General features: G+C 38.0%; 4 protein-coding genes across 21 annotated transcripts in view; 3 read left to right on the top strand and 1 right to left on the bottom strand.

The window, feature by feature from the left end:
• LOC133839809 (formin-binding protein 1-like) overlaps positions 1-10,544 on the top strand; it is a 39,699-nt gene extending 29,155 nt beyond the window's left edge. The window contains exons 2-11 of one of the 10 annotated variants that reach the window (XM_062271394.1): positions 1,312-1,427; positions 4,313-4,363; positions 5,497-5,641; positions 5,707-6,176; positions 6,231-6,423; positions 7,590-7,625; positions 8,254-8,603; positions 8,673-8,810; positions 9,328-9,491; positions 9,556-10,544. In XM_062271394.1, coding sequence (XP_062127378.1) covers positions 1,312-1,427; positions 4,313-4,363; positions 5,497-5,641; positions 5,707-6,176; positions 6,231-6,423; positions 7,590-7,625; positions 8,254-8,603; positions 8,673-8,810; positions 9,328-9,491; positions 9,556-9,719 — 1,827 coding nt within the window. In that variant the 3' untranslated portion in view covers positions 9,720-10,544. Of the gene's footprint in view, positions 1-1,311; positions 1,428-4,312; positions 4,364-5,496; positions 5,642-5,706; positions 6,177-6,230; positions 6,424-7,589; positions 7,626-8,253; positions 8,604-8,672; positions 8,811-9,324; positions 9,492-9,555 lie in introns of all 10 variants that reach the window. The other 9 variants (XM_062271397.1, XM_062271393.1, XM_062271398.1 and 6 more) reach the window with 9 other exon arrangements.
• A 2,969-nt stretch (positions 10,545-13,513) lies between these two features.
• LOC133839808 (regulating synaptic membrane exocytosis protein 1) overlaps positions 13,514-22,692 on the bottom strand; it is a 63,690-nt gene continuing 54,511 nt past the window's right edge. For 4 of the 5 annotated variants that reach the window (XM_062271388.1, XM_062271389.1, XM_062271391.1 and 1 more), the window contains 3 exons: positions 15,844-16,697; positions 14,947-15,108; positions 13,514-14,595 (listed from right to left, as the gene is read on the bottom strand). In XM_062271388.1, coding sequence (XP_062127372.1) covers positions 14,404-14,595; positions 14,947-15,108; positions 15,844-16,697 — 1,208 coding nt within the window. In that variant the 3' untranslated portion in view covers positions 13,514-14,403. Of the gene's footprint in view, positions 14,596-14,946; positions 15,109-15,843; positions 16,698-22,692 lie in introns of those variants that run through there. The other variant, XR_009894140.1, reaches the window with a different exon arrangement.
• LOC133843004 (synaptic vesicle glycoprotein 2C-like) lies at positions 17,917-20,275 on the top strand. Of its 2 annotated transcripts, none has more exons than XM_062276338.1 (9): positions 17,917-18,078; positions 18,135-18,459; positions 18,515-18,636; positions 18,692-18,995; positions 19,046-19,147; positions 19,454-19,592; positions 19,645-19,919; positions 19,974-20,101; positions 20,151-20,275. In XM_062276338.1, the coding sequence occupies exons 1-9, from the start codon at positions 18,039-18,041 to the stop codon at positions 20,213-20,215; spliced, it is 1,500 nt and encodes a 499-aa protein (XP_062132322.1). In that variant the 5' UTR covers positions 17,917-18,038; the 3' UTR covers positions 20,216-20,275. The 2 variants fall into 2 exon arrangements, with proteins under 2 accessions (XP_062132322.1, XP_062132323.1); XM_062276339.1 differs by having other exon boundaries at positions 17,937-18,078; positions 18,152-18,459.
• Positions 20,230-22,278, top strand: LOC133843005 (putative transporter svop-1). Of its 4 annotated transcripts, none has more exons than XM_062276340.1 (7): positions 20,230-20,371; positions 20,421-20,739; positions 20,798-20,919; positions 20,974-21,370; positions 21,427-21,813; positions 21,871-22,013; positions 22,070-22,278. In XM_062276340.1, exons 1-7 carry the CDS (start codon positions 20,335-20,337, stop codon positions 22,102-22,104), a joined length of 1,440 nt encoding a protein of 479 aa, XP_062132324.1. In that variant the 5' UTR covers positions 20,230-20,334; the 3' UTR covers positions 22,105-22,278. The 4 variants fall into 4 exon arrangements, with proteins under 4 accessions (XP_062132324.1, XP_062132325.1, XP_062132328.1 ...); XM_062276341.1 differs by having other exon boundaries at positions 21,886-22,013; positions 22,070-22,277; XM_062276343.1 differs by lacking the exon at positions 20,230-20,371 and having other exon boundaries at positions 20,609-20,743.

The following is a 22,692-nucleotide window of genomic DNA, read 5'->3' as shown; positions in this document are numbered from 1 at the left end:
AACCAAAGCAACAGCCAAAAGGGAGGACGAGCAAAAGCAGAGAGAGACCCAAATAACGTAAATTAGTGGCCCAAATAGCTTCAAATCGGGGGAGTGAGACTCGACACAGACACAGAGACAGAGACACAGACTCGATAAAGCTGATAGACTCTCGATCGTGATAGCGACGGGGGCATTAACTGTTATTTTAGTTAAGTTTATTATGTAATTGTTGTTAATTTTTGTGAGGCTTATGCAAATTCGCATGTTTGGGGCCACTCCACAGATTTTGTCTACAAGTATTTTTTGGCCGTTTTGTTGTTAACTGCTTTGAATTCAGCTTGTTTTGTGGCCTGTTGACGCGTTGTTGTCGCTCTTGTTGTTGGTGTCTTTTGTGGGCGTGTGATTGGCACAACGGCAAAACGTCTTTTGATGTTACGTATTTTGTATTTTGTTTCTTTAGAGTTTAAAGCATATTATGTATTTTTCAGTTTTTTACTTTTATTTCTGTTGCGTGCGAAATTTTAAATGTGTGTATAAAAAGTGGAGCGAAGCACAGTTTCTGTTCGTCTTGTCGTTTGTTTATTTGTTTTGTCTATTGACAAATTGTATTGAATGCCGCATGGCAAATTGGCAAAAGCATAACTCGAGACATTATGTCACACGGCAATTTCTGTCGAGGAAGTTGCACAGAGTGGATGAATGCCTACCATATTTGTGGCAACGCTTAATGACAAATGTTTAGCATCAAATCGAATGTAAATCGTTTGCAGTAGCTGCTAATGAGAGGCCTCCACTTTGGGTTCAGTTTCCAGTTGCTCTTTATGGCGCATTAATCGCTTATAGTCTGCCTCTCCTTATAAATGAGTGCGATAGCAAATAAAGAGATACATCAGACATACATATATATGTGTGTAGTATATTCGCATGATACATTTATATCGCACATTTTCAATATATATATCAAATTCAATTGAGTTTCATTTGGTTGCGTATACGCCACGTTGGCTGCTCATGCGCATGCTGTGACGCAGCTGTTGCCTTTTGCTCTAATTAAATACAAAATTCGATTAATTCCAAGAGATTTGCCACTAAGATACAGACACAGATACATATACATTTATAGATACACAGATACAAATACAGATAGTTGAAGCACGCAATTCAGTTTCTCTTTGTGCTCGCGCTTCAATGTCAAGTTTAACAATTTCTTTTACTTGTTTTTGCGTCTCACACAAAATGTTATAGACGTATGTATATATTCGTAATCCGTTTCATGTGTCGACTTATTCACACTATTAATTATACATTTTATTTCTTCTATGTTTGCAGGATCAGTTTGATAATCTGTCTTTACACACAAACAGAGGCATTGATGTGCTCGATAAATATGCCAATTTCTTACGCGATCGAGTGGCCATAGAAACCGAATATGCCGGCAAATTAAGGTGAGTGTAAAAGAAATATTCAAATTTTATTTTATTACTACTGTGACTCAGCGTAAATTTGAAGAAACATATTAAATTGCTTGATACAGTTTGACATTTCGACTTGAATTTAGAATTAAATTTAACTGGTGATTCACACTTTTGCATATCAACAAGCTTCTCACTTTAGATTCAGTCTCGGATTCCGTTTTAGCTTCACTTTTGAAATTCACACTTGGAGAGTAAATTTATGGCTTTCGCTTAGCCTACCTCAATGTGCTATACAGTTGACTCCCGAATTGTTAACCTCTCTACAATAAAAAGAAATAAAATTCAACCACAATTTATGTATGCGAAAATGCTGAATGAAGACATCCCAAAACAATTTAATGTATTATTGTAGTGTATATATGTATGTTTTGAGGTAATTTGAAATTGCAAAAATACTCAATGAAGAGATCTCCAAGCAATTTAAAATATTATTGCAAAATATATATATTTTGTGGCCATTTTGAATACGAAAATGCTTAATGAAGAGATGCCCAAAACAATTTACATTTATGATTTTTAAATATAGATATTTTATATAGCAATTTAAAAATAAATTGAGAGCGTTTTAAAAGACAAGGGCACTGAGGGATCATTTAACTTATAAAACTTAAGCCAGAATAATTTATACACTTTCGGTTTCACGTTGAACTCGGCACTTAATTTGTCGCTTTGGTTTGTTTTTTGTATAAAAAATATTTACTGGAATAATTATAAAAGCTTTTAAAGCGTCCGAGATATGTGTAAATCATTTGGCGCCACTTAATGCCCATATTTGTAAGCCAATTAAATGATTTTTAGCTTATACATTTTTATTACTTATGCGCGATTGCATCGGCATCTCTCATTGGTGCCACAGGCCGCGCCCAATTCGGTGGCCTGTCACAGCAACAACACGAAATTAATAGACACAAAAAAAATAAAGAAATAAACAATTCCTTACAAGAAACAAGACACATTAAAACTGAACGCAAGTGCAGTTCTCATTAATGTTAAATCTGTTTTATATATGTACATATGTATGTATTTATTGTAGTAAAAACAGCACAAGGTCAGCAAGTTGTAGAGATTGTGCTCCATTGGCCATTCCTGGGTAGTAAAATCAATTTATGTATAGACTAGAGAATCGAGAGCAAGAGAACGTGGGGCAAATAGCGAGGGTAAGCATATCTAATAAAATTTATGCTTATATTGTACTGTGGCGCACTTCAATTTGTTGCCCTTTAGACGCGGCTGTTGGGGTCACTCTTTGCCACTGAGAATGTGGATCCGCACCTCAGCTTAGAGAGAGAGAGAGAGAGCGAGACTGAGAGGGAGAGAAGCTGTGGCCCACCCCATTAATATGTACATGCTCATGTCTGCGTCCACTCGCGCTGGCTAAATTGCGCAATGGAATGACAACTGAATAAACAAGAGCCGCGACCTGCCCCACGCAACTGACACGCGACACTGCGCGGAAAATAACATGAGGCAAAGCCTGGGGCAAGAGGGTAAAAGCCGGAGAATTGGAGGCGCTGAATACCCAGCGTAATTTTACCCACTACATATAAATATATACATAAGTATATTTATACGAGTGTTTGATTGAGCTTGAGTTACACACACACTCAGACAGACAAAAGCCGAACCCATCCATGGCTCAACTTGCAACCAGGCGTCATAATTGTTTAATTTGCTTCATGATTATGCTGCTTGCTGTTGATGATGCGCTGCCCAAGGTGTTCTTGGCAAAGCACTTGGGAAACGCTGCTCATCGTTAGGCAGCTATTTTGTCAATACCCTGTAAGTGGGAGATAATTGAGGAGGGTTGATGACGAGGGAAGTTGCAAGAGAAAGATATTTAATGAAAACTTGATTGGAGTATAAGAAGGGGTTATTAAGTGTGCATGATTAAATATAGAAATATAAAAAGAATTAACTTATCGATAAAAAATAAAATAAGGAATACATTAGAATATTAAAATGAATTTTTTATATCCTTTGTATTTAAAACAATATAATAAGGAAGACTATTAAAGTATGATTATGAATATTTATATAATTTGTATTTATATTGAACATGTTTAAAAAGAAGATAATAATTGTAAAACTTGAGAAATATATATCTAATGGAAAGGTTATTGTGATTTATTGAATTGTTTCCTGCAATTTGTGATTAGAACATCAGATTGTTATGCTATAAATGACATAAATACTAGTGAGAATCGCTTTACCAAAAGAAGAGGTATCTTCAAGTTCAAAACTTTCTACCAAACAAGTACTACTTGTTTACTCTTCTTTTTTATTTCCATTTAAATTTTTATTTCTTAATGCGGTGGCGGCGTCTGTTCCCACAATTTGAATGGCGCAAAATGAGTCGAGAGCTGGCTGGCTTGATGACTGACTGACTCAACTCAACTCAACTCAGCTGAACTGAACTGGGTTGAACTGTGGCCTCTGCCGCTGCCAGCCTGCAGCTACTGGTAGGGTTGAGAGCACCCGTAATGACATTATTATTGCTCGACTGGCAGAAGCAGAGCTTCAGCTTGTCGCAGGCGCTCAACTAGACCACAAACAGCAGCAGCAACAGCAGCGGCAGCGGCCACATGAAATGGAAAACTCTCAACTTCAAGTCGCTGTTATTAAATACAACCCAGTGAAATCTATAGACTGTAGACTACTGAAGACCGCTTTGCGTGTCTCGCAGTGGCAAAATGAAAAGTCTCTCGTGTTAATGCAAATACTTTAGCTTGTTTGTTGTTATTGTTACTACTACATACTATTACTATGCTCGTATTGTTATTGCTATTTCTTTGTATGCATAAACCAAATTTCACTAATGCCATGTTATGTTTTTTTTGTTGATTTTCTTTTTGCAGGCGCTTAGTGAAAAATTATCAGCCCAAAAAGAAGGAGGAGGAAGACAATGAGTAAGCACAAAAAACACAAAACACAAAATAACAATAACTACTACTATACTATAAAACGAAACACATAGTTATAAGCGTAATAACAATCATATAATAAGAGCAGCGAGAGAGCTGTTAATTGCAGCTGCTCAACTGTGAGCTACCCTGTAGTTAAGTGCGTGTGAAATTGCGGCACGAACGAAAGCAAAGAAGCTGAGAAATCAACTATTAGTATAAATATTGAGCAGGTCTTTATAAGGTTTCTATAGCTTAAAGTCTAAACTTAAACCTGACTCGCAATTTGTAATAATGTATAAAGTTGCTACTTTAAAGCAGCATACCTTCTACCCCTCTTTTAAACAGGGTATTATTAAAGCTTTCAAGTGGTTTTGCCTTAACACGATTGCACAAATTTTGTTAAATCTTTCGGAAAATTAACCATAATTTGCGCGATTTGTGTTTGGCAAGCTGGTTAGCAAAGTGTTAAATGGATTTTCGACAAATCTGTTCATATGACCAAAAGAAACTTTGGAGTTTATAGAGTACTCTCGACTCTTATGCATATGCGTGAGATGTGAAAACAACGCATAATTGTTGCTATTTAGATGTGTGGTCTGTGGAAATGTTTGCGGCCAGGCAGCACTCAGTTTTAATTACATGCGAGAACTGGGAACGCTCTATTCCCATTCTTGAGTGGCGGCGGCAGAGGCCTGACATCATGACTACACAAATAGCAGAAAGGAAGGCGCAAAATTTGTAATGTATAGTCGTAAAAATGGCAATGAAGCCATTGAGCTTCGATTGGCCTCGCGAAACGCTTGAAGAGTTGGTCATGAAATATGACAGAGAGACACCGAGACAGCGAGACAGCAAGAAACATTTCAGTTCAATATGCCGCTGCCTTATACAGTTGTAAAAGACAATAAATTTATTCATGATTGCCGTTCGGTCGGGACGACAAATGACAGACACGGACTGACTGACAAACCGACGACAGTGTGTGCGGCATTTGGAGGCGTGGGCGCGTGTCCAAGTCAAGACCTGGGCAGGCGCGAAATGGCGTGGGTTATTTGTAAGAGGGCTAAACTGATTGGCTTTGGCTTTGACTTGGCATTAACTTAACACTGACTTTGGTTCGCCACTTTTTACCACAGATTTACATCGAGGCAAGCGTTCCGCAATCTGCTCAAGGAGGTGGGCGATTTGGCGGGACAGCGCGAAGTTGTGTCCGAGACCCTGCAACTACAGATCATACAGGGTGTGACGTTGCTATCGAAAACACTGCGTGAAGATCGCAAGGTATAATAAATCATCATCCAAACTATTGAACATACTAATGATACACACTTTTTACACACTCATAGAAATGCCTAAACGATGGCACCGTGCTGCAACAGACACTGAGCGCACAATTGTCGTCGCTGGAGCGCGCCAAACGCAACTATGACAAGGCCTATCGGGACTCGGAGAAGGCTGTCGAGAATCACAAGAAGGCCGACATGGATTTCAATCTGAGTCGTGCCGAAGTTGAGCGTTACAAGAACATTATGACATCGAAGATACAACAGTCCGATGATGCGAAGAACGAGTACGCCAACCAGCTGCAGAAGACCAATAATCTACAGCAACAGCACTATGGTACACTACTGCCCGCCGTCTTCAATCGGCTGCAGGAGCTGGACGAGAAACGCACGCGTGGCATACGTGAGTTCATCATTGGCGCCGCGGACGTTGAGTCCTCGGTGGCGCCCATCATAGCACGTTGCATGGAGGGCATTGTGAAGGCCGGTGAATCCATCAACGAGCAGGAAGACTCCCTCAAAGTAATCGAAAGGTGAGTTAATCAAGTAACTTACATACTCCATAACTAAAGTCTGCTTTCTTGCAGATATCAATCGGGCTTCCAACCACCAGCGGACATACCATTTGAGGATCTATCGAAGATGGACTCCTCGATAGCGACGCAATCGAACTACAGCAGTGTCACCTACAATCACTTGACCATTAAGGGCACGATCAGCGGTCCCAAGTTCAAGAAACCACGCGGCGGCATCTTGAACAGCATCTTTGGCAGCAACAAGGTGAGCGAAGCCGTTTGCGATTCTCAATTCTTGTCGTGTTGCGATTCCCGGTTCTCTGGTTTTGGTTAATTCAACTTAGCTGCAAGTTCTTCTACTACTATTCAACTTTCCTTATGTGGTCCTCCTCTCCATCTCTATCTTTCTCTGTTGTCTCTCTATAAATCTATTTAATTTACTTTTTTTTATCCTGTCATTGCCTGGTACTTTTAGCTACTAGCTCTCTCTCTCTCACATCCGCTCTCTATATGTTTCGTTTGTTTGTGTGAGAGAGTTTGTCATATATTGAGTTCAACAATCAGTCAGTCAATCAATCAATCAGCAAATCGATCTGTCAGTCAGTCAGTCAATCAATCAGCACATACGCCTCTTGTGTTCGGATGCTTCTTGTGTTTTAGTTTTAAGTTAATTCTTAAGTCATAGGCATTTTACTCATGCCGTCTCTATTCTCTCTCTCTTTCTCTTTCTATTTTTCTCTTCTGTTTTATCATTTATCGATCAATCGTTATGCCATTTGTCTATTATTTCTGTTACGAAACTAACGGACGTTGTGTTTCCAACTTTGCTGTAAGTACCAAGTGTCAAGCTCGGCTCATCTCAGCTCCGTTTCGTATCGTATCGTAACTCGTATATCGTAACGCCTCGCCTCGCCTCGCATATCGTAACTCTCTCGTAACGTCTCGTATCGTGTCCTCTCATGTCTTCTCCTCAATTGTAAACTAAAAAAAAACAAACCGATAACAGATCGTTTCCATAAACTCTACTATCTCTACTCTACTCAACTCTTGTATTTACATAATTCAGTTTTTCACTCCATATGCTTGTTTAATCGCTTTTCACTCGCTTTTCATTGAAGAATTCGCCACCTTTCAACACACAAATTGAAAGAAAACAAAAATAATCATACATATCAATTAATCATTGTGTTTAATTCTTTAATTCTTTATGCATATTTGTTGCTGTCACACAAAATTTCTAACACAATTGCTTTTACTTACAATCTTGAATCAAATTAAACACCACACACACAACATACACTTATACACATCCGGAAAAACAACATGTGATACTACCTACCGTTCGTTATCAATGAAATATTGAAAACTGTAACTCTGTATAACTAAATGAATAATACTATACAAATAATGAACTCAATTCGCTGCCAATAGCAACGGCAGATAATTGAAGCCTGTATCACGATGAAGGTATGATGTATGATATTCCTCCAGCTCAACTAACTAACTCTCTGCTCCTAACACATCTACTACTACTATAACTACTACTACTAATATAATAAGCTATCGCTCTGACTAATCACAACTGCTAAAACCTAATCGACACTAGCATATAACATACATACAAGCATATCTTCTTCTATCTCTCGCTCTCTTCATTGAGTCACCTCTCTCACTCACCAGCATTCCTCAACATTCAAATCTACTCAACTAAAATGATAATTCAATAAATAACTTAGTCAATTACTTAGTTAGTTAGCAACAAGCCAAAGCAGCACACTCCACACTCACACAACGCAGAACAAATAATAATAATTAATTTAATTAATATGCAAAATGCAAGCATGTCTTTTTCATTAAATCTATGTGTTTTTTTCTTTTGGCCTATTACTTGTTGTTTATAATTTGTTTTGTGTTTAGGTTGAGTTTTTGTTCTTATTTGTTTATCAACAACTTATTGCTGTGAATGTGTGTTTGTTAAAGTGTTTGTTGTTCCGCCTTGTATAGTTACTCATTGCACATAGTTCCCATACAACTTATTCGATCTCGATCTCAACTATTTATCCAAACTAATGCCGTGTCATTCGACTATCCATAGAACTCACTCACGGCGGACGGACAAAAGGAGGACTATAGCGATCTGCCACCGAATCAACAGCGAAAAAAACTGCAGGCGAAAATTGCGGAGCTGCAGCACAAGGTCGATCAGGAGACGAATACGCGGGATGGACTCATGAAGATGAAGATTGTCTATGAGGCGAACTCATCGCTGGGCAATCCGATGACCGTTGAGGGTCAACTTAACGAATCCGAGCATGAATTGGAAAAACTGAAAAATGATTTGAAAAAGTATCAGGGCTATTTGGACAAGGCCAATCAGCTGCAGGTGGCCAACAACAGTCCGCAATCGAATCGCAATCAATTGCAAAACGGACACAGAACCTCGAGGTAAGTATTTCACTTTGTTTCGCTGGCTATGAGAAGATTATTAACTTGCTGCTTTTCATTTCTTGGCAGACATTCCAATGGCAGCGCCAGCGCTGATGATCATAACGATGGCGATGATCAGCCCGATGATGCTGGCAGCTTAAGCAGGTCAGATTCTGAGGATAATGTGGCGCAAATACAAAATGGGCATAATAATAACAATAACGGGTACACTCATAAGTCTACGTTCAATGTTTATATATCAACACACACTTACACACTCGTACAGAAACACACAATCACTCACACACATTCAACACACACAACAACACATCTACACTTACCATACATTATTTTCTATTGTATTGCACTTATGATTTGGCTCGTTTTACTCATTTTGTATAATCTTCTCTCACTCATATTTTCTCATTGTACATTTAATGGCATTTTTCGATTTTTGGTGTTGGTTCTTTTCATACTTTCCTTTTGCTCATCTGCGTAAATCCAAATTAAAATTAAGTAAAATGAAAAAGCCCAAAGAAAAAAGTCCACAATATGCCAAAGAAAAGAAAACAAAATTTTCAAATTAATTTATATAATTTTGTAGTGAAATTATATTTATGTTCATTATAGTTTTTTATATTATTTGCTTACACCATACATAGAACACGTAATAATGTGCGATTTTGCAACTTCTTTCAAATATTTCGTTTCATTTTGCCTTTTCCATGGTGAAATCCAGCAGTTCGGCAAGTCCCGAAAGCGGCCTCGGCACCTCGCACACTTCGCTGCCCGGCTCCGGTCAGGGCAGCGCCAATGAGAACGCCATGGGCGAGGAGACGTGCTATGAAACGGAAGTGGAGCTGCTGCAACCGCTTGGCACATGTCGTGCACTGTATCCCTTCGAAGGTGAGTTGTTCATTATGAAGCAAACTTCTGTATTTATCTAAGTTTTGTACTCTGTACTTTTTAGCTACCAGCGAAGGCAGCATACCCATGAATGAGGGCGAGGAGCTGCAGGTGATTGAGAACGATCAAGGTGATGGCTGGACGCGCGTGCGACGAGCGAACAACTCAAATGGCTGGGACGAGGGCTTTGTGCCCACGAGTTACATCGAATGCACACTCTTTGCCTAGACTACGCTTCGTAAGCATAAAACTCCTATAATGATATGGGATAGGATGGAGCACAGAACGAGAAAGAACAGCAGGAGGCAGTTTTCAATGTTAACAAAACAGCATTTTTGCATATGTTCCATACATTTGTGTACTTTTGTCATAACTTTGCGTAACTTTGGACAGCCATAAAACAGACATTGAAATCACTTCAAATCAAACACTCACACACATACATACATACTCACACACACACGCACAACCATGTACATTGTCTTAAGGATAAGTTAAACAAGTTTTTGGATTTCTATACAAATGTTGTATACTATTTACTATGATTTTAAATGGCATTGATTCAATGATTGATGGAGACAAATAGATATATCATTACAACTATACGTAGTTCATATACTATATTTACTATATATATACCAAAACTAAATCTATATATACATATATATATAGCGCATATAGTATGTGTATATGCACCCCACGAGCAGACCTCACCTAATTGTAAGCAAATGCAAAACGCAAACGTTTCCCTCTTCACATCAGATCAACTTTAAGTAAAACAAACAATCATGTATTAACTATTTATATATATATATACATACATATATATACAAGCATATATATACATCAATATATATATATAGATATACACGTAAAAAGTATAATTTAAATAACAACCTAAAACATATTTTCAATCAACATCCATCACATAAAAAGTAAGCTGGTAAACATATTCTGAAGGCACCTGAAAATCAATCTAAATGCACTTTACAATATGCTTACTACATTTATTTTTTATAATCGCATTTCGCATTCGCATACTCAAAAAAACAATTACATATACGTATATATTTAATAGCACCTGCTACTTTTCGAGCTGACCAAGAAAAGCGACAGATCCTGTGGCTATTAGATTGTAGAGCACACACACACACACATTCTTAAAATCATTGCTAAATAAATAATACAATTAAATATGAGAAAATTCAACTAAAAACAAAGTGAAAGAAAAAACACTTCGAACAATTATTGAGGATCGATCGAGTGATCCTCATCTATCTATCGTACAGCAAAAGTTATGACAATGTTGCATGTGTGGCATATGCAAATTGACGAATTGAAAAGCAAATAACGCGCTAGCTTGTTATATATGAAATAGCAACAATTGTACATTTTACTTTAAACAACTTAATTATAATTTTATACCTAATAACTTTTGTATTGCTTTTTGCCTTGTACATTTTCACACATACACTGACACCCCCACACACACATACATACATACACATTAATATGTATTTAATGAAATGAAAATGGAGAAAACAAAACGATTTCATGAAATTCGAAATTAATTTCGTTATAGGAGAACCATAAGTTATTTAAGTTAACAACATTTAAGGCTTAAGTCAAAGCAAAGCCGGGCGGCGCTACCTTTTGTTATGTGTTGAACGCCACTTTGCAATACATTTATTTATAATTTACGCATTATATAATTCGTATATATATGTATATGTACACATAAAGCTATATAAAGAAAAATACGTTTATATTAATAACCGAAATCAAAAGAAATAAGTCTGCGGCAAAGCGAATCACTAGCAGGCCAGGCGAGTGATTAAGATTTTTAGTTACTTTTTCATTGCATTCAATTAAACTTTTTTTTTTCGTAACAATCTCCGATATGACCGAAATGTCTGTCTACAGTCTGGGAGCAAACTATATGTCTAAGCAGGTTGTAAATACGTCGGAGGCGACATTGTCAAACTGATCAAAATTTAATTAAATTTATCCATTTCATTTTCGTGGTACGTAAGCAAAAGAAAGAAAACTGAACTAAGAATACACAAAAATACGCGTAATTCCAAAATTCTTAAATTTATATAATTTATATAGTAACTAATGCCGAGATAACAGACCAGACACTTGATGAGAACTGAAAAAATGTTTTACACGAAGATAGTGTGGTATGGTAGAAATGAAATTAAGTGGCAAATGGTGTCATATGTGAAAATGGTCAATTTTAAATGAACATGACAACATATGTAATAAAGAATAACGAAAATAAAATGAAAATTGAATAAAATAAATATTTGTCGTTTGAATTCGGCGGGCTTAATTGTGAATTACTTGAACTGCTTCATTTCGCACTGCTTTTGGCACTGCTTGTTGGAGCAATAAAAGCTGTTTGCTTTGCCACACTTTTGGGAATTTTAAAGTGGCGCCATCTGTCGATAGAAATACCCTTCACTGCATGGCGCCATCGGTTGTCCATGTGTTATTTGTAGTAAAGTCCAACACCTCAGTCCAAATAAATATTGTATGTTTATTGAAACTCAATTTGATATACATATTGTTTTGGGTGTTGCATTGTTTGTTGTTGTTTTTCAGTGTTTTGCTACATTTAAATATAATAATATTTTGTATATGGTATGTATATATATATATGTTCATATTGTTCACATCTGTCTATATATATAGGTATAGGTTTTGCTAATGTTTAACAAAATTGTTAAAGTTAAGTTATCGTACTACAAACTCGTATATTCGTAAGCCTTGCTACACACGCACAAACACACCCATACCCACATCCATTTCGATACCCACGCACACACACTCGGACTCACACACACACAATCGGCACTTTTAAAGCGCACTGTCCTTAACCCTTAACCCATGCTAGTCCTTGTCTTCAACGCTACACGTTGATATGGTGTTATTTTTACAGTATTCAGAGTACTCGTTTTTTGCAATTAGAATTACTCACAACTCCCTCCCAATAATAAATATCTCATAGTAATTATAGATTTATAAGAATAGCTAGTAGATAAAGGTAGCGATCGTGTACAGATCAAATAGACTTAAGTTTCAGTTACAGCAATAGTTGATAGTATCTAGGTTTTGCTTTTAACAGCCGAAAATAGAGTTTCAACAATGATTACAATAGTTTCTTCTCATAGCACAACCATTTTTGTTTAGTTATCGTTATCGTTATCGGTTTCGATTCGTTTCATATCAAATATCGAAAAAGGATTTGTCGGCTAAAAAGTGAACAGCCAAAACGTGAAGAATACATAATTGATAATTAGCTATCATATAGTACTTTAACTCAAATGTATTAGACACCTCTCATTCTCTCTTTCTCTCTTTCTTTCGTTTTCTCTATTTTTGTCTCTTTCGTTTCTTTGTGTTTACCCTGGTTACCTGGACAATTACAGACATACTCGAACATTTTTGAAGCAGTTGCGTTTCGCAGGTTACAACAATGATAATGAATTAATGAATTAGTTCTTAACTAGTCTTTTTTGGTTGTTTTTTTTTAGAGTAAGCAACATCTAAGATTAACCTGGGAAGTAGAATTTTGATAGTTGGCTTGAAGTCCATCATCGCTAACTAACGATAAAAAGTCGTTGCAAAGTGTAGTAGTAGAAACAGTTAAGCGAGCTCGCAGTAAAAAGATTTCTTGTCTTAAAAAGTACTCTAGTTTTGCGTTTATAATAAGTATGACACAAGTACAATTTAAATATGTATAGTAAGTGAGTATTTTTAGCAATTTTGTTTGATTCTTTTGTTTTTCGAAAACTTTGTATTCATTTATATTTTCGTTTTATTCACAAGTTTGAAACTCCGAGTTGAAACTTGTTTTTTGGTTTTCGTGTGATTTTCTTATTTTTTTATGTCAACCTTTGTTTTTCGGGGGTTTTCCATTACAAGAGATTGTCCTGTTGAAAGTCAAAATTTCGAAGCTGAATCAGAATTTTGAAATATGTCTAGGGGCAGGGTGGTTGGCTAAAGGGAAGCTAAAAGTTTTAAGTGTTGTGTTGCGCTTTCCAAAAAATGACTACAGTAAATTCGTCTTAATCACACTTTAGTCGCACTCACACACACACACATGCACACATACATACATGCACACACACGCATACATTGAAGAAGATTGTCATATTAATTAAGTTTCGTTTTTTGATATACATTTCATCATATTCCATTTCGGTATTCGTTTTTGTACACTGACAGAAAAGTTTAGCTGGGGGCTGGTGAAACCTTTTGTGGGTTTCTATTCTGTGCTGCCTGATAAAGTTTATTTAGTGTTTTGGGTTAATTTGCGCAACATTTGGCTAACAGATATACGTAACGGTAAATATACTTTATGTTTTGTTTCGGGTAGTGTACTATATAGTTTGAACTATTTAATTGTTTAACTGTCATTTCGTTGCCTCGCTTTCGACTTTCTCTTTCCTGGTACAAACACAACAACAACACATCAACATCAACATCAACTTCATCAACGACAACGATAAGCGTTAAACACAACAACGACAACAACAAGCAAAAATATATATATTTATATTGTATATTATCTTTCTGGTACTCTCAATTTTTCATTATTATTGTGCTCTCTCTGACTTCCTAACTGTATCTAACTTACTCGAACAAAGCTCTCACGGGTCGCACACATCTTCTATAAACTGTCTTCTATAACTGTCAAGCTCTTTGAACTATGTATATAACTATGTAAGGGGGCGAAGGACTAAACAAAACTTATGAACTAACAAATTGAGCTTTAAGTTGTAAGTGGTATTCGCATCTCGTTATAAATATTATTATTTAATATTGGTGTTATGCATTTCATTTGAATTATTGTTTTTGTTGTCGGACGACGCATTCGCAATCGGAATCGGATTTGCGTGTTCGGTCAAGGAGAATTATCCGAATCGGAGCCGCCATAGCTGTGCATGGGGAAAAGCGGATACCATCCATTAATATGCTGTCCAATGTTCACCTTGTCCAGGTTCACCTCGGTGCCACCAAGTCCCTGATTGTGCTCAAAGCCCACGCATCTCTGCCACACCATGATGACAATATTCCGGCCAAACACATCAGAGCTCTGCGGTCCATCGGGCAAAAAAACGATGCGAAATGAAAAAGAGAAAAAGAGAAAGAGGGAAAAAGAGAGGGAGCTGGTTTATTTGCATACAAATTGCGTTAATTTCACAGTGTGTGTGAGCGGGTAATTACTTGGCAACATATATAAATAAATACACGAGTGACTGCACTGACTGCTGACTGACCAAAAGGCTGTTGCTCAGTTGCTGCCGCTGCTTCCGTGTATGTGTGTGTGTGAGTGGCATGTGCTGCAAATTGGCCGCGTGCCTCAATTAATCGCATTACACGGCAGCAACATCAACTGGCAATAACCTTGTGCTTGTTGTCACTATTTGCATCATCATTTGCTCACCTGGTACTTGATGGTCTGCTTGTAGAAGGGCTCTGCCGCATGCCGCACCACGCGCGTCTTCTTCTTGTGACGCAGTCGATCCCCATCCTTGATGTAGCACTTCACATACGTATCTGGTGGCGTCTCACAGTCCGCATTCACTATGTTGCGGGCACAAATCAGCTGCCAAAGAAATTAAATGATTAAATACATTTGCAACAATCAATCAACGAAATATAGTAATTAATAGTAGCGGATTCTGTAAAATATTTATTATTTCATTTGCAGCAGTCTATAATGAACTCAGCATTTTCAATAATTTATAGTTTCATTTCATAACTGTATATCAATTAAATTTGGCAGCCTGCCTCCATGGCAAATAAATCATTTTTCAAGCGAAATGTTCAATATGGAAATGCAATTTGACTTCCATCAAATTTAATTAAAGGGTGAAGAAACAATATCCAACAAATAACTTATTCGTTTCACTTAATCATATGAATCATATGAAGAATGTTTCCACATGAATTTCTAACCAATAATCAAATTATATTTGTCTTTGACTGTTATCAAATAACGTAAAGAAATATTCAATTACAATTTGTTCCTTGAAATTGAAATATCTACAGAAATTTTAAGATTTATTCTTCACATAGTCATATTTATTTTAATTTATGAATTGTCTACATTTAAAATACTACACTGTATGAAGTTTACAGAAAAATAACTTCATAAATAAATGATTAACTTGTCGCCAAAAAATCAACAAGTTGACATGAATGAAAACTAAGAGAAGTAAATAATATTCAATTACAGTTTGTTAGTTTCTTTAATTGACAGCGATATAAAACACCTTTCCTTTAATGCAACACAAAATACAGTTATTCAATTAAGTGTATACAGTATGGCAAAGCTTACCTCCACCTCGACATTGCCTTTGATTTTGACAAAGCCCATTTTGAGCTCCCCGTAGCGTGCGGTGGTCAGGCGATAGCCCTTCGGATGGATCTGGGAGGGACCCAGCTTCAGGCCGTAGCTCGACTCGCTGCCCGTAATGGCCGAGACGTTGACATAGCTGCCGCTGAGAGTCTTGACCACGCTCTGCTTCCGCTGTGGACTCTCGTTGCTGTCCGTGCTTGTGCGCTGATAAATGCTGCCCTTGCGCTGGGGGCTATCGTTGCTGCTGCTGTCGACGCTGGGTCGCTGATAGACGCTCCCCTTGCGAGTGGGCGTACCTAAAGGAGGCGTGTCGTGTGTCGACGATGCCACATACATGCTGCCTTTGCGCTGCAGCAGTGGCGACTGCGATTGCGGTTGTGTGTCGCCCAGCTGGAACATGCTGCTCTTGCGTTGCTGCTGCTGCAGCTGGCCGGCTGTCAAAGTGTCCTGGCCACGCAGGTTAACCATGCTGCCTTTGCGCAGCGTCTGCTGTGTGTGGCCGCCATCGCCCAGATTGCTGCCCAGCAGCTGACTTTGCCTCTCTTGCGCCACATTCGAGACGGAGGCCGCTTGCTTGAGTCGGGACAACGCCTGCTTGGCGCTCTGAGGGGGCAGCTGTGTGCCTGAGCCCTTCCAGCGTGGACGAAAGCGTTTGTCTTCATCATCGGACGGGGGACTGGTGTCCGTTGTGCCAATGCCTGGGGGCAATTGATGCTGTTGCAATTGCTGCTGCAGCTGCAACTGCTGCAGTTGCAATTGCTGTTGCTGCGAGAGATCCAGTATGGAGCTCTTGCGACTGTTGGGGCCACTCGGAAGTCCCACTCGACTGGCACCTGCATTCAGAGATAGACACAAGGGAGCAAGACAGAGCCAAAAGAGAGAAAGAGAGGGGATCAGAAAAGCACAGACAAAGTTTGTCCATTTGTAGCATCAATAAGGACAAATGACGCTCAACTGAATTCAACTTCAACTCAAAGTATCAAAGTTTTATTTTTTACTGCGCGAAATATGAAGAGAGTTACAAGTACACGATCTACGAGTAAGTCTAGTTACAAGTTAAAGTCGTAGAGGAAGAGAAACACTCGAATGTAGCACAAAACAAACATGCAAAGTAACAGGTGAATAACATACTATGCGTATACGTAATAAACGAATATGATTTCAAAAATAGTTAAGAGTGAGGAAAATTTAAAGTATTTATAATAAAAGTGTAAGTAAATGATGGAATATTAAGTATCGATAATGGCGCTTAGAAATTTAGTCAATAATGTACAGAATATGTTTCGGAAAATAAATATCTTAAATGAAGTAAATTTTGGAATGACTTTGGATAACATATCAGTGTGTGCTGTTTTGTTGGTATCAACAATAAATCCATTTCATTAGAACATATGTCTCTATAAATTTTATGACAAAGACAGCCTAAAACTTTAAAATGTTTACTGAAGTTTCAGCAATAATAATAAAGTGCTTGTTCTTTATGACTATTAATTTCTACAGTATACTTTAAAGATAGTCGAGTTGCTTGTTTATTATTACAAAAATAAACTTTAGTTTGTTGATTTCCATAATGAAAGTTTTGAATGCTGAATGATATTAGAGGTAGCAAAGGTTTTACAGACAAATATACATAGTTTAATAAATTTACCTCTGACAATGACAAATGATATGTTAAATGCATTTATTTAAACTGATTCTTTGTTTATTGTTGACACAAATTTCTACACTATGATTTAAAAGATATTAACTGATTGCTTGTTTACTTTTACGAAAAATCAAGAATTTGTTTATTTTCAGAGAGAAGTCTTAAATGAAGTACCATTAAAAAAAATGTTCTTCTTCATTAATTGAGGTATGATTTAATTTCTCAGGTAGGATTTAAAGTATGTCGAATTATTGTTTATTTACTATAACAATAATATATCAATAACTTATTTATTTCAAAAGGTTTTAACATTGCTGAATGCAGTTCTATGTAAAATTTGAATACTAACTATCATCATCAGTGATAAATCAATAAATTAGCAGAAGTTTAAATTTGTTTAAATGTGTTACGTTTACTTTCCATTACACTTCACAAACACTATTTATATTTATTTCTATTTATTTTTATGTATTTGGTAATACAAATGAAATACCCCAGAGGAGGCAGCTAAACACAGACACCGCAATCGATGCCTGAAGCGAATATTGATGACGTGCTCAATGCACTTGGTAAGGATTAAGTTGTTGAACACAATGAGCTTGATGGCTTGCTGACTCTTCAACAGGCTTTGGCCGGATGCAGCTCATCATCTTTTTCAGCTGCGCCACTCAGCAAATGTACGTGGCGAACGAACAGTTTGGACTGGGACTCGTCTCGGTGGCCGCCAGCTGTGATTTTGCTATCGATGACCATCGGATGGCGTGGCTGATAAGTGCGGTGTTTGTCGCCCAGGTGTGTTCCAGCCATTACATGGGCTACAAATCGGATGAGATTGGCAGGCGTAAGCTGTTGGTTATCTCGTCGGCACTGTCAATGATCGCCTCGTTCATTTCATCGTTAATGCCAGACTTTTGGTCGTTCCTTGTGATGCGTTTCATTGTGGGCTGCTTGTGAGTAGTGCAGAGTTCAGCCTGTGTTAATCTATTTAAAATATTTCCCATTTAGTCTCACAGGTCCCGGCATGGCGTTGGTCACCTACATGAGCGAGTTTACTAAAGTTGCGCTGCGTCCCACCGTGGTGAACTTTATCAGCTATTCGGTTGGTGTCAGCATGATCTATATGCCACGTAAGGGAAGAGTTTCCACTTCCAAAAGTGCTGTTTTACCCTTTGTGCCTTGCAGTGATGGCCATGTGGCTGTTTCCGCTAAAGTTTGAAGCCAAAATTTGGGAAGGTTACAACTTTACCAGTTGGCGTGTATTAATATTGATCAATCTGCTGCCTGGCGTGCTTTCTTGGATTGCCTTCTTAATAATGCCCGAGAGTCCCAAGTATCTGCTGTCCATCAATCAGCCGGCAAAGGCTCTTGAGGTGTTAGAAATGTGCTGTCGCTACAACAAGGGCAAAGAAGTGACGCTCAAGAGTTTAGGATTTGAAAGTGTGTCCCAGCCACGCCTGCGTAGCGAAGCAGCCCCACAGCATAAATTGTAAGTAATTAGATTAATTTTTTATTGCATTTTAATTCCTTTTTCAATAGCTTGCTGGCTCGCATGTGGTATGAAACTGTGCCACTGTTCCAGGGTATCTATCTAAATTACATGCTGCTTATACTCGTCATTTTATATATATTTTTCGCCACGTAGGTATTAAGTATATTTTTAGTTTTTGTACCTGCTATCCATATTCTTAATTATGCAACAGCAGAAACAATATTGATATGTCCTTATATAGCAAATAATTTTGTATGGCTAAAAACGGTTGCTGGTATATTTTGTATGCAAAATATACCATATTTTGAATGTAGATACTCCAACTGCCTATTTTTGGTATATTAATTTGGTATGTTTTTGCTTTTATTAAAAGTGGGTAGCGGGTATATTACAGTCGAGCACACTCGACTGTAGCTTTTCTCCTGGTTTATTTCATTCATTGTCGCCTTCTACAGCGGCTTTGGTCTGACTGTTTGGGTGCCGCGCATAGTCAATATGGAACACATTGTAGAAGAAGAATTAATACTGTGCGATCTAGTGGAAGTAGCTGAGGCAGCGGAAGAAGCTGCAAACAGCACTTTGAGCGAATCAAAGGTTTGCAAATTGTTTTTGAGTGAATTCTCTTTTATGTTGGTCAATTTGTTAGTGCACTATCTCAACAACCTTGCTGCTTGGAAGCATCTTCAACGGCTGCAGCTGTCTGGGCATGAGCATATTGGTCACTTTGCTCTTACTTTGCCTTAGGCGTAAAGTCATACTGCTGCTCTTCACAATAATCGCTGTTCTGGCAGGATTTCTGCTTAATTTCATCATCACGCCAGTCGTGCTACTTTCATTGTTTATCTTTCTCTCAGTGCCGCCATTGTGCAGCCTGAGATTAACGATAACCGTGCTAATCGATGTGATACCCACGCACATGAGGTGAGCTCACAATTAAATAGTTAATTAGATAATTAGCAGTTATTTTGATTGCAGAAGCAAGGCTGTGGCTCTGGCGATGATGTTTGGTCGCATTGGCGTACTCACTGCCAGTTTATTCGTGGGCTACACACTGAAATGGAACTGCTTTGTCACATTCAATTCTTTTGTACTTGCCTTGCTAAGTAGGTGCGTATACTTAATATTGCATAAATTAACAACTGCGTTTCACAGTCTGCTGCGTGCTCATCACGCGTTTACCCTCGGAAAGGGACATCGTTCGGCTGTCAAACAAATAGCTTACTTCCATTTTTTGTATGATTTGCATTGTGTGTCAATAAATACTTTCTTATTTTATATATTGGAAAATGTTTTTCAAATTATATTGTATTAGTTGATTTAAATATAATGCCATATAATGATTGCCGATGTGGATACTGTGCTCGATCTGATTGGTAAGTGTCGGTTCTCTTCATTCTATTGTCTCGAATATCTTTGTCTTAGGCTTCCGCTGGATGCAATTCTTAATGTTGATCGCCCATTCGTTCCATTCGGTCTATGTGGTCAGCGAAATTATGGGTGTGCCAACGATTGTGGTTGCTTGTGAGTTTAAATTGAACGACACTCAGCTCTTTATGCTGACAAGTGCTGGATTCGTGGGCATGATTGTCTCCGGTCATTATGCTGGCTACAAGTCGGATATCATTGGACGTCGTGCCTCGCTCTTATTTGCCATGTCGCTGGGGTTGATTTCATCGTTCATAAGCCTGCTCATGCCCTGGTTTTACGCATTCCTATTCTTTCGTTTCGCCACCGGTCTATTGTTGGTATGTGTGTGCTTCTAAGTCGAGCAATTAACTAGATTTTCATACTATTTGCAGCGTGGGTGCTGTGATGACCAACAGCTTTACGTACCTCGTGGAGTTCACCAAGATCTCGCTGCGTCCCATAATCGCCAATTTTGCGTCCTATCCCATTTGTTTGGCCGGCATTGTGGTGCCATGTGAGTGCTTTATAAATATAAATATTTTCACTTTATAATCGAAGTGTGTTGCAGTCATTAATCATCTCAATGAACCGCTGGACAGCGTACTCTGGAGTTGGGATACTTTTCATGTGCGTAGATGGCGGCTTTGTATGTTTTTAAATTATGTGCCTGGCCTCATTGGCCTTATTATCATATACTTTCTGCCAGAATCGGTGAAGTTCTTGCTCTCCGTTGGCGATGGTGAACGCGCCTATGAAGCGCTTGATCTTCTGTGCAAGCGGAATCGCGGCAAAAGCCTCAGTGAACTGGATGTGACAGGCGTCACACAGCCACATATACGTGCGAGCATTATTTCACACCGAAAATTTTTCGCACGCATGTGGAATGACACAAAGCCACTTTTTGGGGAATCGTATCGAAAGCCCGTCATACTCATTATCCTCATTATGTGCGGAGTTTTCTTTGTGTGAGTTGAGATTGAATTACTGTTGCAAGTACTAACACAATTTATGTCTTTAACAGTGGCAACGGATTGAATTTGTGGTTTCTGAAAATCAACAATCAATTGACTGAGGAGGAGCGCATCATGTGTGATCACTTGGAGGATACAGCACATCTAACCGAAGGCAATGTTTGCTCTGATCGACCCGTCAGCTACCTCGAGAATATGATGTTGGGCGCGGCATCGATATGCGGCTGCGTATTCATCAGCATTATGCTTCGACTTATCAGACGTCGCAGCGTGATGTGCATAAACACAATTATTGCAGCTTTAGCTGGCTTCAGTCTTAATTTTATCAAGCACAACAAAGTGCTGCTCGCCGCCTTGTTGATCTTTATAGCGATGTGCACCACTTGCATCTCACTAGTTGCCTCGGTGACTGCTGATATTGTGCCCACCCATCTGAGGTGAGATTTTAGGTTCCATATGGAACATCATTTTACGACTACAACTAATTTATACAGCTTCCTTTTTCGCAGAGGTAAAGCAATTTCTTTGGTCTTTATGTTCGCGCGATTTGCCGTCATTATTGCGAACTGCATCTTTGGGCATTTTGCACATACTTGGTGCCTGATAACATTTAACTTATTTGTTTTAGTGACTGTTGGTAAGTTTTATACAGTACGTATACTTACTATTTTTTATTGGTGTTCTTTATTGCAGCGGTTGTTATAATGATATTATTTTTACCGGCTTAATACGCCTCCAAAATCTGAGCTGTTTTTTCTATGAATATCAATCAATCAATAAATTGATTGCAAAATACGGTTGTTGTTGACCTTAATCAATCAATTAAGCGTCGCAACATGTTAGTCAGAAAATGTGTAAAATCTCATATTTAAATTAAATAAAGTATATTTGAATTCCTTATATTTTATAAACCTTTTTTTGTTTTATTTGTTTAATTGATAAGTTACTTCTGTTATTCGACGCATATGGAGGCAGCGAAGGTAAACAATTGGTTGCCCTTCATTGGATAGAACAAAGCTGAAAGGAACTCAATGGCATTTAGATGTTTGTCTGTGACACTTGATCTTTTTCGTCAACGCAATTGCAGATGTAATCTATGGACGTGTAACTAACGTTGCACAGTCAACTTTTAATGCAAAGAGCACAGATTCTAACTATATTCTAAGAGTGCTACATTTTACAGCCGTTCTCCGTATTCTTCGCTATACTCAAACTTTATTAGCTTTAAATGAACTGTTGTTTATTAGTAAAAGACGCTATGGCTTGTAGCTTGTTATCATGGTTCATTATTTGTCCATTGAAGAGTTGACCTTTTG

Source organism: Drosophila sulfurigaster, chromosome 3 (genome assembly GCF_023558435.1).
Source record: "Drosophila sulfurigaster albostrigata strain 15112-1811.04 chromosome 3, ASM2355843v2, whole genome shotgun sequence".
In the NCBI taxonomy this organism is placed as follows: domain Eukaryota; kingdom Metazoa; phylum Arthropoda; class Insecta; order Diptera; family Drosophilidae; genus Drosophila; species Drosophila sulfurigaster.
Note: the sequence above shows the minus strand (reverse complement) of the source record. Positions and strands in the feature narration are given on the sequence as shown.

Excerpts from the sequence above, each read along its gene's own strand:
- LOC133843004 (XM_062276338.1), top strand. The coding sequence starts at position 18,039 with ATGCCTGAAGCGAATATTGATGACGTGCTCAATGCACTTG. Across the intron at positions 18,637-18,691 it reads CAGCATGATCTATATGCCAC|TGATGGCCATGTGGCTGTTT; the intron begins GTAAGGGAAGAG and ends TGTGCCTTGCAG. Across the intron at positions 19,593-19,644 it reads GCACTTTGAGCGAATCAAAG|TGCACTATCTCAACAACCTT; the intron begins GTTTGCAAATTG and ends TCAATTTGTTAG.
- LOC133843005 (XM_062276340.1), top strand. The coding sequence starts at position 20,335 with ATGATTGCCGATGTGGATACTGTGCTCGATCTGATTG. Across the intron at positions 21,371-21,426 it reads ATGTGCGGAGTTTTCTTTGT|TGGCAACGGATTGAATTTGT; the intron begins GTGAGTTGAGAT and ends TGTCTTTAACAG. Across the intron at positions 22,014-22,069 it reads ATTTGTTTTAGTGACTGTTG|CGGTTGTTATAATGATATTA; the intron begins GTAAGTTTTATA and ends TCTTTATTGCAG.